Source organism: Plutella xylostella, chromosome 11 (assembly GCF_932276165.1).
Source record: "Plutella xylostella chromosome 11, ilPluXylo3.1, whole genome shotgun sequence".
NCBI lineage: Eukaryota > Metazoa > Arthropoda > Insecta > Lepidoptera > Plutellidae > Plutella > Plutella xylostella.
In genome coordinates, this window is record NC_063991.1 from 4,142,506 (window position 1) to 4,158,836 (window position 16,331).

At 40.0% G+C, this 16,331-nt stretch overlaps 5 protein-coding genes and 1 long non-coding RNA gene across 11 annotated transcripts in view; 2 read left to right on the plus strand and 4 right to left on the minus strand.

Annotated features, from left to right (window-relative positions):
- Positions 1-16,331, minus strand: part of LOC105392845 (zinc finger protein 184-like) — a 342,691-nt gene that overhangs the window by 162,916 nt on the left and 163,444 nt on the right. The window lies entirely within an intron of this gene.
- Positions 1-16,331, plus strand: part of LOC125488551 (zinc finger protein 85-like) — a 144,504-nt gene that overhangs the window by 103,709 nt on the left and 24,464 nt on the right. The gene's annotated exons all lie outside the window — the stretch shown is intronic.
- The window catches only part of LOC105389492 (zinc finger protein 70), a 153,202-nt gene that overhangs the window by 84,150 nt on the left and 52,721 nt on the right, over positions 1-16,331 (plus strand). The gene's annotated exons all lie outside the window — the stretch shown is intronic.
- LOC125489162 overlaps positions 1-16,331 on the minus strand; it is a 232,846-nt gene that overhangs the window by 61,512 nt on the left and 155,003 nt on the right. The gene's annotated exons all lie outside the window — the stretch shown is intronic.
- LOC105389496 (zinc finger protein 85) overlaps positions 1-16,331 on the minus strand; it is a 35,513-nt gene that overhangs the window by 5,685 nt on the left and 13,497 nt on the right. Inside the window, exons 2-4 of one of the 5 annotated variants that reach the window (XM_038111446.2) lie at positions 15,089-15,376; positions 14,074-14,225; positions 7,957-9,915 (exon numbers count right to left, since the gene is read on the minus strand). The exons of 2 other annotated variants lie outside the window; for them this stretch is intronic. In XM_038111446.2, the coding sequence (XP_037967374.2) occupies positions 8,363-9,915; positions 14,074-14,225; positions 15,089-15,234 (1,851 nt within the window). In that variant the 5' untranslated portion in view covers positions 15,235-15,376 and the 3' untranslated portion in view covers positions 7,957-8,362. Of the gene's footprint in view, positions 1-7,956; positions 9,916-14,073; positions 14,226-15,088; positions 15,377-16,331 lie in introns of those variants that run through there. 2 more of the 5 variants (XM_048623954.1, XM_048623956.1) reach the window with 2 other exon arrangements.
- Positions 1,483-4,828, minus strand: LOC125489143. The gene is made up of 2 exons (XM_048624006.1): positions 4,699-4,828; positions 1,483-4,619 (listed from the first exon to the last, which is right to left on the minus strand). Exon 2 carries the CDS (start codon positions 4,591-4,593, stop codon positions 3,259-3,261), a length of 1,335 nt encoding a protein of 444 aa, XP_048479963.1. The 5' UTR covers positions 4,594-4,619; positions 4,699-4,828; the 3' UTR covers positions 1,483-3,258.

Here is a 16,331-nt window from a genome sequence, read left to right on the forward strand (position 1 = left end):
GACACTTTCCAGGATCTATCTAGCCTCGGACCTGCGAGCGAGGCAAGGTCATGAGCGAAGTTTTGGTAATGAGTATCCAGGCCCAAGCTAACGGCTTCCTTAGCGAAGGAATCTGCACACTCATTACCAATGATGCCACTGTGTCCGGGAATCCAGGCAATAGCTACCTCAATACCCTGAGTCACACAGCGATGAAGAGTTTCTCTAATTTTGAGAATTATTGGAAATTTTGATTTAGATTTAAATGGATAAGCGATGATAGCTTGTAAACAGCTGGCCGAATCTGATAAAATGATAGTTTTATTTAATTTGTGGGACTCAGTGTAGAGAAGAGCTTCTAAGATAGCTGTTGCCTCGCCCGTGAAGACCGAGGTTTCAGGAGGACACTTGAAACTCAACACAACCCTGTATCTGGGCAGCCATACAGCCAAACCCACGTTGCCATCTTCAGATAATTTAGAGGCATCGGTGTAGATGGGGAGCCAGTCCGGCCACTCAGTATTGAGTTTCTCATTTAGGGCTCTATCAGCCCCAGGGGAGTCCTTTCTGATGCCCAAATCCAGGGCTATGTTGGGTTGAAAAACTAGGGTGTCATAGGGGACTTCGAAAAGGGGGTTAGTTTTAAATTTCACAGTGGGATGAGGGAGGTTAGTGCAAAAAATGAATGTTTTAAGGAGGAAAGAAAGACCATGGTTTTCTTGGGAGTTACATAACCGCCTAGGGGTATCAAGCTTGGCCAATAAGGGGTGAGAGTCGGATTGCCAAATTTTGAAGAAGAAACGATCACACAAATACTGCCTCCGGAGTGAAAGAGGGGGATCAACGCACTCCACCTGCAGGGCATTGGTGGGAGAAGATCTCATCGCACCCGATATAATACGAAGACACTTGTACTGTATTTTGTCGAGTTTTTCCAATGCAGCCTTGTTACAGGGGTCCAGTACAAAGGAAGCATAATCGAAATGGCTTCGAACAATAGCATTGTACAAGAGTTTCTGTGAGTAGGGATGAGACCCCCACCATACGCCCGACAGAGATCTAAGGACGTTGACGCCCCTCTCGCACTTCTGAGCCACATAATTCATGTGATGGGTTCCCGATAATCGTGAATCTAAAATAACGCCTAAAAATTTCACTTTGTTGGCTACAGCAATTGTATCTTCTCTAACAACGAGATCGACATCAGGGATGTGGCGTTTTCTGGTGAATACAACTGCTGTGCATTTTGGGGGGGAGAGAGATAGCCCATGACCATCCAGCCAATCCGTGAGGTACCTAAGCGCCAGGTTCAGCTGTACATTTGTCTCTTCTAACGAAGGAGATGCATAGTAGAGAGCCAGGTCGTCGGCGTACTGTAGAATGTCGCAAAAGCAGTCAACGGATTCATCAAGATCATAAGTATAAAGACTGTAAAGAAGGGGGCTTAAGACCGATCCCTGGGGAAGGCCTTTCCATACAAATTTTGGGGAGTCCATGGTCGAAGGGGATTTTATGTAGATAGATCTCTCCATGAATAGGCTGCAAACCAAACGGGTAAGCTTCACTGGAATGCTCAGCTGGCGCATTTTCTGCCTGAGCACAGGAAGAAGGACGTTATCGTAGGCAGACGCTATGTCAAGAAAGACACCCACAAGGTATTCTTTCCTCTTAAATGCGATGTGAATATCTGTAGTAAGAATTGCAAGACTGTCTAGGGTGCTCATACCTTTCCTAAAACCAAACTGGGTTTTGGCGAGGATTCCCCTGTTTTCAACTAACCATTCCAGCCTGCATTTAATCATGTGTTCCAAGATTTTCGACAAAGCAGAGGAGAGGGCGATTGGACGTCGGGAGTTAGGGTCACGGGGGTCTTTTCCGGCCTTCAATATGGGAACGACTATTTGCTTACTCCAAGAGCATGGAGTAACTCCATACTCAAGAAAGTAGTTTATCAGCTCCAAGTAGAAGCACTTGACCTTGAGGCTTGATTTTGAAAGGAAAGAGTATGGAATGCCATCAATACCTGGAGAAGAATCGGTTAAGCCAGATAAAGCAGATTGAAGTTCATCCATAGAGAATGGAGAATCCAACCTGTCTGAAGATGGTAAGGGAGCTGGTGGAGGACGGAGAGCACTAGAGTGTGGGACATAAGGTGGAGCCAGTTTATCGCTGAACCCTTCTAGCCATAGAGAGGGATCGTTGCATAAGATATCTTCGACATTAAGGGAACCGCGATATCGCCGAATGTATCTCCACACCAGAGAGGAGGGAGACCTAGGAGAAAGATTTTCACAAAATCTGATCCAACCCTGTTTCTTTTTCTTTTTAAGAAGCCGTTTGGTTCGTGCGGCTATTCTTTTGTAACTTATGAAATTTTCCATGCTCATATTAGCTAGATAAACATCCTCTGCGTTTTTTCGATCTTCAATAGCCGAAGTGCAGTCAGAATCCCACCAAGGTGGTGAGACTCTTAGGCCCTTACGAGATTTTTTATTTTTAGCAGAGGATGTGAGAGCTTTTTCGAATAGTTCATAGTTACCAAGAAAGTTGTCACTGGAACAGGGTTGGATCAGATTAAGTTTATCTTCAACAGAGGTGATGAATGTGGACCAGTCATTCCTACCTATCATGTATCTTGGGAAGGCACATGAATCAGCAGGAACGCTAGTTCTGTTAGGTATAGTAATAGAAATTGGAAAATGATCACTCCCAAAAGTATTTGGAAGGACCCTCCAGAATATTGATGTTGAAAGAAGAGGAGAAGAAAAAGTGAGATCAACAGCACTTTTTGGGTTCTGACGTGGAAGGACTCGACGGGTAGGAGAGCCGTCATTTAAAATACAAACATCTAAGGTATCAAGCATGTCTAAGAGGGCGATTGCAAAAGCGTCAGTGTGATAAGAACCCCATGAGGTATGATGGGCGTTAAAGTCCCCCATGATCAGGAGAGGTTGGGGGAGGGAAGAAATGATGTTATAAAAAGATGGAAGCAGAGAGGGATGAGGATTAGGGAAATACACGGACACGAAAGTAATGTCTAAAGCCCTAAGAGCCACAACATTAAATTCCTGTCCGTGAGGGGGGGTAGGGATAGAGGAGAAGATAAGGGAACGCTTCACAAGTAAAGCGCACCCAGCAAACCCGTCATCCCTGTCATCCCGCAGACACGAGTAGCCCGGAACTCGGAAACGAGAACCTGGCGCTAGCCATGACTCCGAGATGGCAACGACAACGGGCTTGATATCGTCAATGAGAGTGAGTAATTCATGTGATTTATTTTTAAGGCTCTGAGCATTCCACTGGAGGACCCGGATCGGGTTCAGAGCCATTCTGGGTGAAGGATGTAAGTTCCTTGAGTTTTAGGGCAACGTGGGGCGGTATTGTGTCGCTGAATTTAGCCAGCAGACTAACAACTAAGGAAAGAAGATTGTCTAATAAGTTGTCATTAGGGGTGATAGAAGTGATAGAGTTGAGGGCACTTCCATTAGGAAGTGAGGAAGATGGGGAAGAGATAAGTGCCTGATGGGCAAGTCTGTCGTAACCAGGACTGAGGGGAGACCTAGGCCTACGCTGTGTGTATACAGTCTTTTTGTATGATTTGTTTGCAGGTGGGCCAATAGGTTGTGAAGCAGTAACTTCAGCGAATGATTTTCTGCTCTTAGGAAGTCGAGCATCGGCTTCAGCGAAAGAGATGCTGTCCTGCGACATAATGACTTTAATGGATTTCTGTCTGGCTTGCTCAGGACAATTTTTACTAGTGGAGGCATGACTTCCGGAACAGTAGATGCAAGTGGGAGGGTCGGCATCGCAAGTCTCACCCAAGTGTGGCTGGGCACACTTGTAGCAGCGAGGCTTGGACCGGCAACTAGCCTTCATATGGCCAAACCTGCAGCAAGCATGGCACTGAATTGTCGGGTAAGTATACCTTTCAATTTCTACCGCTGCGCGGTAGGAGAAAATTTTCTCTGGGAGAAGTTGACCTCTAAAGGTGATGACAATGGTCTGAGTGGGGACGTAGGAAGTATTTCCATTGTTAACTACTTTTCGGCTAATTCTCCGGGCTTTTAGGACAATACCACAGCCAGCCGGGAGGTCCAAGGAACCTACAAACTCATCCATGGAGAGATCAACTGGTACTCGCCTAGCAACACCCATCCGGGTGATGTGGTAGGTTGGAATTACAGCCTTAAATTTGTTTGCAGTCAGGGCAGGATGCTTGATAAATTCATTGGCTGCCCTCGCAGACCTAAATTCTACAGTGACCCTGTTGCGGCCTGTCATTTTGACACCATCCCTTGTGATGTCGGAAATTTTATTTTTGTACAAAAATTGACCGAACTTGATAGCCCTAAGCGGGGATGAAGCAGCTGGAGCTGTACTTCCCGACGAGCTTTCCTGGGTGACATGTACGATGAATGGGCCGGGGTCAGAGTCGTCGTACACCTTGGTGGCGTCGAGACTAGGGTGCGTGAATATGGTTTGGATGCTTGCGGATGCTAAGTCGGGGTCGACAATAACACGCTTACCTTTTGGTGTTGAACTTTGTTCATCATCCCTAGGGCGCTTTCGCGTCTCCTGGGAAGAGTCCGTAAGTATATCAGGTGAGGAAGACATCTGTTGATCATCTGGGGGATCAGGGTCTGGGGGACGATCCGAGTGGTGCTCCATTATATTGAAATGGAGCTAAAATACGAGTTTACGGACGAACACAACACTTACCACTAACCACCACCACACTTACAACAACAAACAAGTATTAACACTGTAAATTGGCACAGAAAAGGCTCGAAATCGCGCTGATAATTAGGACCACGTGGGTACCCTAGTTACGCTCGAAACGGAATCAAAAACACATCCAAGCACAACACAAGCCAAGGCCAAGCTGTCAAATATATCATTGACATTTTGTTTGTAAATGAAAGTACTCTGTGGTTTTTGTTTTAATTTCACAGATTAAGTATTTCATTTTTACATCAACACCACCGCCGCCACAGCCGAGGCCTCACATGTTCCTTCTTGAGAGCTTTTACTTGCAGGTATTCTCGAGTAAAAGCAAGATAAAAAATTATAAGTAAATTTTAAATAAAAAAGACAAGCAAAGTAGATATCATAGACTAGTTTTGATGACAAACAACAGATGGCGCTGTGAACTCAATACCGGTACAGGACTTAACAGGACTGTATGAAATAACCGCGGTATCGAAGTTTATCAGCTAACTGAAATATATAGAAATTTCAACGCGAAGTTTTAGATAGAAAACATTGCATGATAGGTAATATTCCGCCTCCTTGTACTACAAGTTTTGTTTAGTTTGCTGGTAGTTACAGTGAAACTATAAAGTCCTGAAATTAATGTTTGAGGAACTAAAATTTTCAGGAGCCTGGCACCATTAGAAAAGAAACATAAAAGCAGCGTTGCCAGAATGTTACAAAAGTAACATTTTACGTTACTTTTGACCCTCTCGTGTTACCTCCATGTTACACGACTCAATATGTTATATTTGTGTTACTTTTTAGATTTTCTAGGAAATAAAAAAACATGAATGAAACGATTCCAAGAATGATACATTTTTTCTTTGTTACGTTGGCTTGTACTTGATATTGTGAATTGTCGTGCCGCATATTCACTCACTCGCGTGAGTCGAGTGTATTTCGCAATTATCCATCCCGGTTTCTTGGCGTGCGAACAAGTGTGTCGAGTGAGGTTCACTCTAAGCTTAGTCTGACTAGCAGCGAATCGATCAGTCGGTACTTTTTTCAAAGTTACTACCTAATACTATGTTTCATTGTTTTTTTTTTGTAATTTGCGTTGTGATTTGTTAAGTAAATGTTGCATTCATTATTTTAATCCAATAAATGAGTACGTTTTTATGGAATCAGTCATTTAATAACGAGTCGTGCTTGCAGCTGAAATAAATTTTGACTGACATTGACTGTATGTTTTTTGATTTTTTAAATTTTACCGAATAGGACAGGAAAATGATTTTACTTTTTGTATAATAAACTGCCATAATAAGTATTTTGTCGGTTTCCATATTTAAAAAGGTCATGTTACTTTTCTCGCGAAAATGTTACTTTTTGTTCTGATTCGTGTTATATTTGACTATCTGCCACTGGCAACACTGCATAAAAGTCATAACAATTGTTTATGTCAATAGGCGGTTGGCTGTTTTTTTTATTTTTTTTATTAATTATAAGGATAATCTAGATAAAAGCAACAATTTACGCTTGATTGCAATTAGGAAGATGAAGAAAAATATTCGTAGTCAAGCTAGTGAAGTTATTTATCGAGTTTTAATACAATGTTTAGCGGAACATCAAGCTGGACACATTTTGTCGAATTTGGAGGATGTTTACGCACGTACAGCGTCTATGACGGGTATGTAGCATTGTACAAATTGTAATAACTCATTTTTTATTAGTACCAACGCATCATTTATCGATAAACCTAGGTTTAGAGCCCAAGTCGAACATTGTTTACATATCACTGTAAGTCAAACCTTAACATTTTGATACTTGAAGATATATTTTTTGTTTACTTACTAAATTCACATTGTGTGAATTTGGGGGGCATTGTGTAACTCAAAAAGATTTTTTTATTTTATTTTATAGTTATATCGGACCAGCGTGCAAAAGAGGGCAAAATATGGAGTATTTCTTACTCCTGGAAGAAACAGAACTGACCGTCCAAAAAGAGAAATTGATGTCTTTACTATGTGTGCCCTTCGTCAACAGATCCAGTTTTTTATACAGTTGTAATAACGTTATCTAAATAAATATTTATTGGTTTCACTATTAGCCTTCATATTAACACCTTCTAGCTTGTATAAGAGCTTTTTTGTGGATGGTAAGTTGTTTTTAAAATACATAAATAGGTAGGAAGTTAACAGGCAAAATTTCAAGTATCAAAGTCAGTTATGTTTCGCTATATAGGGTTGCTACATGAAAGATAGCAGTGCCCTCATTTAATTTCAGGACTTTATAGTTTCACTGTACTTACCTATAGCAGCGCTGTCATGTAGCATTTCATAGCTTGACAGAGGAGCGGCTTCTTATTGTAAGAGAAGTAGGTAGGTATTACGTTCCTTGGACTCACCTCACTCTCTCACTCCATTAAAGTACTTTTATACCTAGATCATACCTAATCCTGCATGAAGCCTGCCTTAAGTGGAATGATATTAAATCTTCTTAGTTACTACTTTCCTACTAGAGTTAGTGAGGACCCCGCGTCCCCCGCAGCCCCGCATAGTCAGACACATTGCCACAGAGGAACAATACACTAGACGTTGCGCTCAACTCCCCGTCTCCATGCTGACCCGCATGGGGAGTGCGAGTTTTTACTCCGTTAGAATAGCGGCGAGTAAACGCGAATTTGTGTAGCGCGAGAGAGTCGCCACCTAGCGGTATACGCGCTGCACTAGCTCGGCACCGTCTAAATGTCGATTTTCACTGCTTAATCGGTTATGAAAAACCCACATTTGACCCTCAGTTAAGTTGCCGAGGTGCGGGGGACGCAAGGGCGGTACCAGGCGGTACGTTGTTCTTAAAACGCCAAAAAATTGGATCGCATTCTATAACACTACTACAAATAAACTCTCTAGCGTAGGTATTTATTGATTGTTGAGGTACAATAAACAATTAATCCTGGTACTCATACAAGGTACATTGTAGTTAAAATCACTCTTTAAAATTATATAGGTATTTACTGTCCAATATTTTATTCACATAAGAGTAATGACAAAACAAGCTTTGAATGAGTAGCTAGTAGCCGCCGCAGACGCCGTGTCCCGGTCGTCGGTGCACACATGGCGGCGTACAGTCGACGGCGAGCTGCGAGCGCAAGCGCTGAGCTGGACAGAAGCCAGGACAGTTGCTGAGGACAGGACGGCGCGGCGCACTCTTGCGAAGGCCCTCTGTACCGCCGCGGCACTAGCACAGCAACAGGTACCACAAACATGAAAACAACAAACAACAGTATTATGCCATAATAATGTTTATTAAAAATAAAGAACCATTTAGATTTTTTAACCTAGCGATTAATGACATTTTATACTGTTCCGAGGCTTCCAATTGAGCCGGGATTTCAGGCATCTCGGTGTACAACAGGACGCTGTCCTTGAGCAGCCGGGTCACTCAGTAGTGAGTCACACGTGACGGCTACAGACGGCGCCGCTAGAAAGCGACCGTCCGCGCCGATGTCAGAATTGCAACTGAGGTGGTTAGTGTAGGTGGAGTCGCTTGTATGTGGGTGTAGGAGAGCGTGTCGACAACGCGGCCTGTGCGTCGCCGGCGCTGCCTGCAGTGAGGGGACAGGCGGAGGCCGAGCCCTCGCCCGCAGCGCGCCCCACTGACACTCACTGACATCCCGCTGTTTCACGCCGTGTCATGTACTATGTTTCCTCATGTTTCCCGGATTTCTCATTTTTTCCGACGCATCAGAATCATATGGCTGTGCTGCAGTGTGAAGTAACTTATGCTTCTTAAGAGTATCTCTTCGGTTAAAAGATTTCGGGCAAGTGTCACACTGGAATGGCTTTTCGCCAGTGTGTAGTAATTTGTGAGATTTCAATGTGGACCATCGCCTAAATATGTTCTTGCAAATGTCACAATGGAATGGCTTTTCGCCAGAGTGAAGTAACTTGTGTGCCTTTAAATTTCTTATATTTTTAAATGTTTTCTTGCAAATGTCACACTCGAATGGCTTTTCACCAGTGTGAACGAACTTGTGGTGCTTCAAATGATTTTTTTGTGCAAATGTTTTAGTGCAAATGTCACACTGGAACGGCTTTTCTCCAGTGTGAAGTAACCTGTGGCTCTTTAAATTACTTCTTCGGGTAAATATTTTCGTGCAAATGTCACAATCGAAAGATTTTTCGCCAGTGTGAATTAACTTGTGTGCCTTCAAATAACTTATTCTTTTAAATGTTTTCTTGCAAATGTCACACTCGAACGGCTTTTCGCCAGTGTGAACTAACTTGTGGGTTTTCAAATGAAATCTTTGGGTAAATGTTTTCGTGCAAATGTCACATTCGAATGGTTTTTCGCCAGTGTGAATTAACTTGTGTGCCTTCAAATTACTTATTCTTTTAAATGTTTTCTTGCAAATGTCACACTCGAACGGCTTTTCGCCAGTGTGAACTGTCTTGTGGATCTTCAAATTAAATCTTTGGTTAAATGTTTTCATGCAAATGTCACACTCGAATGGCTTTTCGCCAGTGTGAATTAAAATGTGCTTTATCAAGCTGGTTTTTTTGCTGAATGTTTTCGTGCAGGTGTCACACACAAATGCTTTCTCACGTGGGTATATGATTTGTTTACGTTTCACAAGAGGAGCCGAGGCTTTAGTTGAGTGAGTGGTCTCGGTGTGTGTGCTCGTGTAATGTTCACTATACGCTTCAGTGGTGGGGAACAACACTGCACACTGAGCACAGTAACAGTTGTTGTTCAATAGAGTTGTATAACAGTTTGTTAGAATAATTTTCGCTCGCAAACATTTTTCCATTTTTTCATAATTCTGTTTAGTTATCCTCATGCTTCTATTTTCATCAGTGTATATTGATACTGCCAAATCTTGATCATTGTTTGTTTTGTTGTTTTCAACATTATTACAGTCACCTGGTGCATCAGTTTCTCGTTCTTCGTCAGACTCATCTACTTGTATCTTGCCAAGTATAATTCTGTTTCTGTAAAATGGCAATTCATTTGGTACAACATTCTCTGATTCCTTCTTGATTTCAGTTTCAACTTCATCAAATTCTGTCAAACTGTTGCGCTTGACAGTTATTGTGTCATCCATGTCAGTACACAGGTGGTCAGGTTTCACATCCAGGTCTTGAGTGGAGCACTCGGTAGGATGATCCCCACTGTAGACCGTTAAATTGTGTAGTTGATTTTTGTATTTATTTCTCTTTGGTACTTCCAGGGTTGTAAATGTTTCTGTAAGGTACAATAAAATTTATTTGGGATAGATATAATATATATAATTAATGTGCTTATATGAATGATATGAATATTAATATTAATTAATATTATACTGAATAAGGTTGAATGTTAACTACAAATAAATAAGTCATATGAATACTTGATATGAATGAAGAAAGAGTAAATATTCTACTTTTTAGTTTACAACGCTAAGGTCGCTCTGTGGTTTGTCACTGCTGTGAAAATGTTAGCCAGATTAGTGTTAGTTTCATTCAATTTTGTTAAGATAGAGATATGTCAGCCACTGGATTAGAAGTACAGTCAGCTGCATAAGTAGTAACACTTTTGAACCTTGTCAAACTCACCAACTTCCTGTTTGTTCATTCAACCATTGTCGTTTTGTTTAGTAGGTAGTTTGATACGGTACAAAAGTGTATGCTTATGCAGCTGACTGTACATGCACATATCAAAATGTATGGAAACCCCACCGACCATATTTTCGCGGCCGTCTCGCTCGGCTCCCTGCTCGCCGAAGCACCAGAATGTGATGTATTTGTGGATAGAATGAGTTCTCTGATGAATGTATGCAGGGGAATATTAGAGAGAAGTGTGAGTGCTATAATTATAAATAAATAAATATAAATATGTGGGGACATCTCACACACGGCCATCCGACCCCAAGCTAGGCAGAGCCTGTATTATGGGTATCGGACAGCTGATATATCTACACAAATACATAGATACATACATTCATATACAGGGTGGCCCAAAGAGTGACGTCCAAAGGAAAATGTTTGATTCCTTAGGTCAAGGGGTAGCCAAATCAGCCCCATGTATGTTCAGCAATTTTTAGGAGCAGCAATTTTTAGGAGTTATGATTTTTTTCCCAAATTTTCTACGTGTAAACTCGTGGTCGGAGGTTGAGGTTAGGTGAGCAGGTCAGATGGAGCAGAGAAATACAGTGTGCTTCTTGTATGGCGTATAATTGGAAAGTGAATTACCGCTAGTTAATTACCCACTAACTATAAGATACATTTTCATAAAACTAATTATAACGCCCTCTATTGGAGGACCTGTGAACTTAACCAATCGGTAATCGATCCAAGATCATGCATTCTTGTAACATATTCATGATCATAGTCATCTATGATTGCAGCCAATACGGAGACAATCCCATAGATGGCGCTGTCAACATGTTCACGAGTTGACACTACGAAAATCGACCTCAGTGGATTAATTATGTTTTATTATTTTTTTGGATAACTTTTTCAAGTATTTTTAAATTTTGCGTCATCCTCTTAAGTTGTTCTTTTAACCATAAAAGTTTCAGATTCCTGGCTGTAATGTAAGTTAGTTATTTTTTTATCGAAATTTCGAATTTTACGATCGAGCTAGACTGTTCTGAATTTTCAACTTGAAATTAAAAATTGAAAAAGATATTCTCATGGTCCCTTATTAATTTTAAAAACTCCGCAAGATTCCAAAATTTACAAAAAAATAAAAATAAACTATTGCTTAATGGGGTATTATTTGGAGAAAAAAGCCTTCAAAGGTACCTGGGTGGAAATTACCTAATTAGTAAATTGTTTCAGAAAGTTGAAATATTCCTGTTATGTCATTCCTAAGGACTAAATAAGATAGAAAATGTATCAAATTAAAGAGAAAATTAAATAATTTACTTTTTTTTAAATTTAAGTTACATTTTTAATGTAAATTCTTAGTAAAATGTTTTAGTGTGAGTTACAAGATTTATGAGATAATTTTATTATTAATAATAAGTAAATAAACTCTAATCATTATTTTACACATTTACTCACAATAAAATTTCAAAATGGCGACCTCCCACAGCAATACACTACCAACATCTACGCAAGAAATTTTCTTTAAGTCAAAAAAGTATAAAATATGACATTTGTGAAAAGGTTAAACATGTAAAAAAAAGTACCTTTTCTCAAAAATGTAACATCTGTCAAAAAGTGACATCTGAATGAAACAGAGAAGCGTATAGACGACTTAAAGAAAATTTCTTGCGTAGATGTAGGTTGTGTATTGCTATGGTAGGTCGCCATTTTGAAAAATTATTGTGAGTAAATGTGTAAAATAATTATTAGAGTTTATTTACTTATTATTAATAATAAAATTATCTCTTAAATCTCACTAAAACATTTTACTAAGAATTTACATTAAAAAATGTAACTTAAATTAAAAAAAAAAGTAAATAATTTAATTTTCCCTTTAATTGGATACATTTTCTATCTTAATTAGTCCTTAGTAATGACAAAACAGGAAAATTTCAACTTTCTGAAACAATTTACTAATTAGGTAATTTCCACCCAGGTACCTTTGAAGGCTTTTTTCTCCAAATAATACCCCATTAAGCAATAGTTTATTTTTATTTTTTTGTAATTTTGGAACCTTGCGGAGTTTTTAAAATTAATAAGGGACCATGAGAATATCGTTTTCAATTTTTTATTTCAAGTTGAAAATTCAGAACAGTCTAGGTCGATCGTAAAATTCGAACTTTCGTTAAAAAAAATAACTATTTTACATTACAGCTAGGAAGCTGAAACTTTTATGGTTAAAAGAACAACTTAAGAGGATGACGCAAAATTTAAAAATACTTTAAACAAGTTATCCAAAAAAATAATAAAACATAATTAATCCACTGAGGTCGATTTTCGTAGAAAATTTGGAAAAAAAATCATAACTCCTAAACTACTAAAAATTGCTGAACATACATGGGGGTGATTTGGCTATCCCTTGACCTAAGGAATCAAACATTTTCCTTTGGACGTCACTCTTTGGGCCACCCTGTATATATTTAATATCAACACCCAACGACCCGAGTACAAATATCTGTATTTAAACAAATATCTGCCCCAGCCGGGAATCGTCACCAGCCACGATCTTGGGCATAGCAGTCAGGGTCACTAACCACTACACCAGTCAGTTACTTCATTATGTAAATTAAGTAACGCCAGAGATGCGGGTTTGAATCCCGGCCCTGACATGTACCAATGAGTTCTTTTAACTTAAGTACAATGTATACCATCACTCTTATAGTGAAGGAAAACATCGTGAGGAAACCTGCATATCTAGATCTAGCACATCTAGATATGTGAACCCACCAACCCGCAGTGGACCAGCGTGGTGGGAAATGGTCCAAGCTTAGGAAGGCAGTTTAGACCTTGGGGACATGCAAAGGTTCCACTCGAGAGAGCCCGGTGCAGGTACTTACACCCTCACAGAGAATGGAATGGAATGAAATGATGATGGAAGATAAATTTTTAAAATAAAAAACACACACCATCCGACCCCAAGCTAGGCAGAGCCTGTAATATGGGTATCGGACAGCAGATACATTTACACAAATACATATTAAATATTAATATCAACACCCAAGACCCGAGTGCAAACAAATATCTGTCTTTAACAATTTATATCAGCTGGGAATCGAACCCGGGACCTTCGGGATAGCAGTCAGGGTCACTAACCACTACACCATTCAACCATAGATGAGTAGAGCTTAGAAAACTTTGATCGGGCCAGCATATTTCCTCATTAGTACAGGGTGTCCAGTAAGTAGTAAGTACCTACGACAAACTGCATGGGGTGGTAGCCTAGGTCTAGGCTAATGATGGGCGATTATGAATGACAGCAACAATCGAATGGTTTGATACCACTAATATCAATAATCGAATTTGCAAACCAGTGAACCACAAATTTTGATAATCGAATGATCAAATGACACTATTCGAATAAGAGGAAAAAAGAGAAGAGGAAATCTATAAGTCTATAATCAAATTATTCGATTATGGTTAATGATAATCGTGCACCTTTGAGTCTAGGCCTACCTAAACCACATGAAGTATGTTCCTTTAGAAACGATACAAATATGCCTAATAATTATCCAATATTTTTTTTAAAAGCTGAATTCGCCACGAGAATTAAACTCATTCCAGGAACATTGTTTAAAAAAATGTTTTGATGGTTACATTATTTGTTGGCGTATGTGTATCGTTTCTGAAGGAGCATACTTTGATAATATAATTGTGATAAAATACATTTTGATGAATAACAAAGATTTTGTGTTTAATTGATCTTTTCCCTATAATTTTTAAACAGAGTTGTATAATATAAATGTATCCTTAACAGAGCATTCAAATTACAAACCTGGTGCTACACTTTCATTTGTATCAAAATCAATTATTTCTTGTTTGAGAACGGCAAGATCTGGAAACACACTCCTCACAGTAGGGTTGTTCAACAGATCATGTTCCTCTATGTCCATGCCATCCTCCATCTTATAGTGTGGTTTCGTACAACTAAAACATGAGAAATATATTCAAATAGCAATTAATGACTTCTAACTAAGTAGTATAATGAAATATATTCTGAAGGCACAAAATTTAATTTTAGCTATGTAAAACTAGAAATGTTGCCAGTGAAATATGAGATTTGACTTAACACTCATCATCGTCATCATCATCTCAGCCATAGGACGTCCACTGCTGAACATAGGCCTCCCCCAATGATTTCCACCTTGTCCGATCGGAGGCGGCCCGCATCCAGTGCTTCCCCGTGGACTTGACTATATTATCTGTCCATCTCGCGTGGGGCCGCCAAACAGTGCGCTTGCCGGTACGTGGTCTCCACTCTTCTGCTCCACCGACCATCAGTCCACTCACTAACAGTAACACTCATACAGCCTGATTATAAACAAAGGATGTATATAAGGTTATGACAGCCTAAAATTAGACTTTGTGCCTTCAGAAACGGCATCAATATAATCCTTTATTGCAGAAATACATTTATGAGTGTAAAAGGTGGGAAAAATAGTAAGTAGGTATTCAGAACCATTTTCTACCAGTTTTCATAACATGCAAGAACATTTATAGTTCATAATTTTACAAAAATTCAATAGACTGTAGCATGATAATCTGTTTAGGTACTGCACCAGATTTAGAGCTAAAACAATATTGACTTTTTGAATAGGAGGCCACAAACAAACACTCATATAGCATTTGAAGAGGAAGGCCGCCCTCACCCCCTACCACCAGCTAATTAAAGACCTGTGCAGGCTCTCTCACTTCCACTGAGCCTACAGCCACCGACAACTCTACATTCTGCCACATATTCACTCTTGTGTGTAGCATAAATTTAGCAAACAAATGGAGGAAAAGCTAACCTCAAGACCAGAAGTAAGTATGAAGGTTTTATAAAACTAGTCTTACTCAATGAAGTGCTAAACACTTTATTCAGCAGACTATCGGTGAAATTATCATTTATTAGCTTTAAGGTTTTTATGTGATTAGGTTTTTGACAAAAACACATCAATCAATCAATCTTTGTTTGTGGCTGTATGCCGTGTGTGACTAACACAGCAAATTCGGCCAAAAACGATTGTGGTAAGGTACACACTATGTTAATTGCTGTTTTTACGGTGGAGATTTAAAAATATTTACAAGGTTAACACCTGAAACAAACAGACGGACACAATTTATACAGGGACATCACAAACAGAGGGTTAGTAGGTGTATTATAATGAACACAAACAAATTTATAGTTTAATATTGTTAGTTTTGAAGAATTTATACAGGATGTTAGCGATTGAGGTATGTACAAGTGTTAGTAGGTAATTGATATTTACAGGTCTTGGGATAGAGGGAGGGAGGAAATCATAGAGGGAGGTTTGAAGATTAGGACACTCAAAGAAAAGGTGGTCGACAGATCCTTCGCTGGTGCCGCAGTCACAAACCGAACTATCACGCACCCGAATCCTAGCCAGGTGCACAGGCGTGCACGCATGACCAAGACGGAGTCTGCAGATTGTCGAGGTGGAGGTTTTATCTAGGAGTCTTGCTCTAAAAAACCATGGCCTTTTGGGAATATGTGGTTGGATTAAGGAGTAATACTTACCTTTAATGTTACTGGAAGCTTCCCAGGACTCCTTCCAGGAATTATCAAGCCTCGGTCCTGCGAGCGAGGCAAGGTCGTGGGCAAAATTATGGTAATGAGTATCCAGGCCCAAGCTAACGGCATCCTTAGCGAAGGAATCTGCATACTCATTACCAATGATGCCACTGTGGCCAGGTATCCAGGCAATAGCCACCTCAATACCCTGAGTCTTGCAACGGAAGAGAGTTTGTCTAATTTGAAGAATGATAGGGAATTTAGATTTAGATTTAAAAGGGAATGAAATAATTGAATGTAAGCAGCTAGAAGAGCGGTTCGGTCTGATAGAATAATAGTTTTGATGAGTTTGTGAGACTCAGTGTACTGAAGTGCCTCCAGAATAGCGGTAGCCTCGCCCGTGAAGACCGAGGATTCAGGGGGGAGTTTGAAATTAAGAGTAATTTTGTACTTAGGAAGCCAGACAGCTAGACCGACATTGCTCTTATCTGAAAATTTGGAGGCATCTGTGAAGACTG

What these genes read in the sequence shown, in the direction of transcription:
- LOC125489143 (XM_048624006.1), bottom strand. Translation starts at nt 4,593, where the DNA reads ATGTCTTCCTCACCTGATATACTTACGGACTCTTCCCAGGAGACGCGA.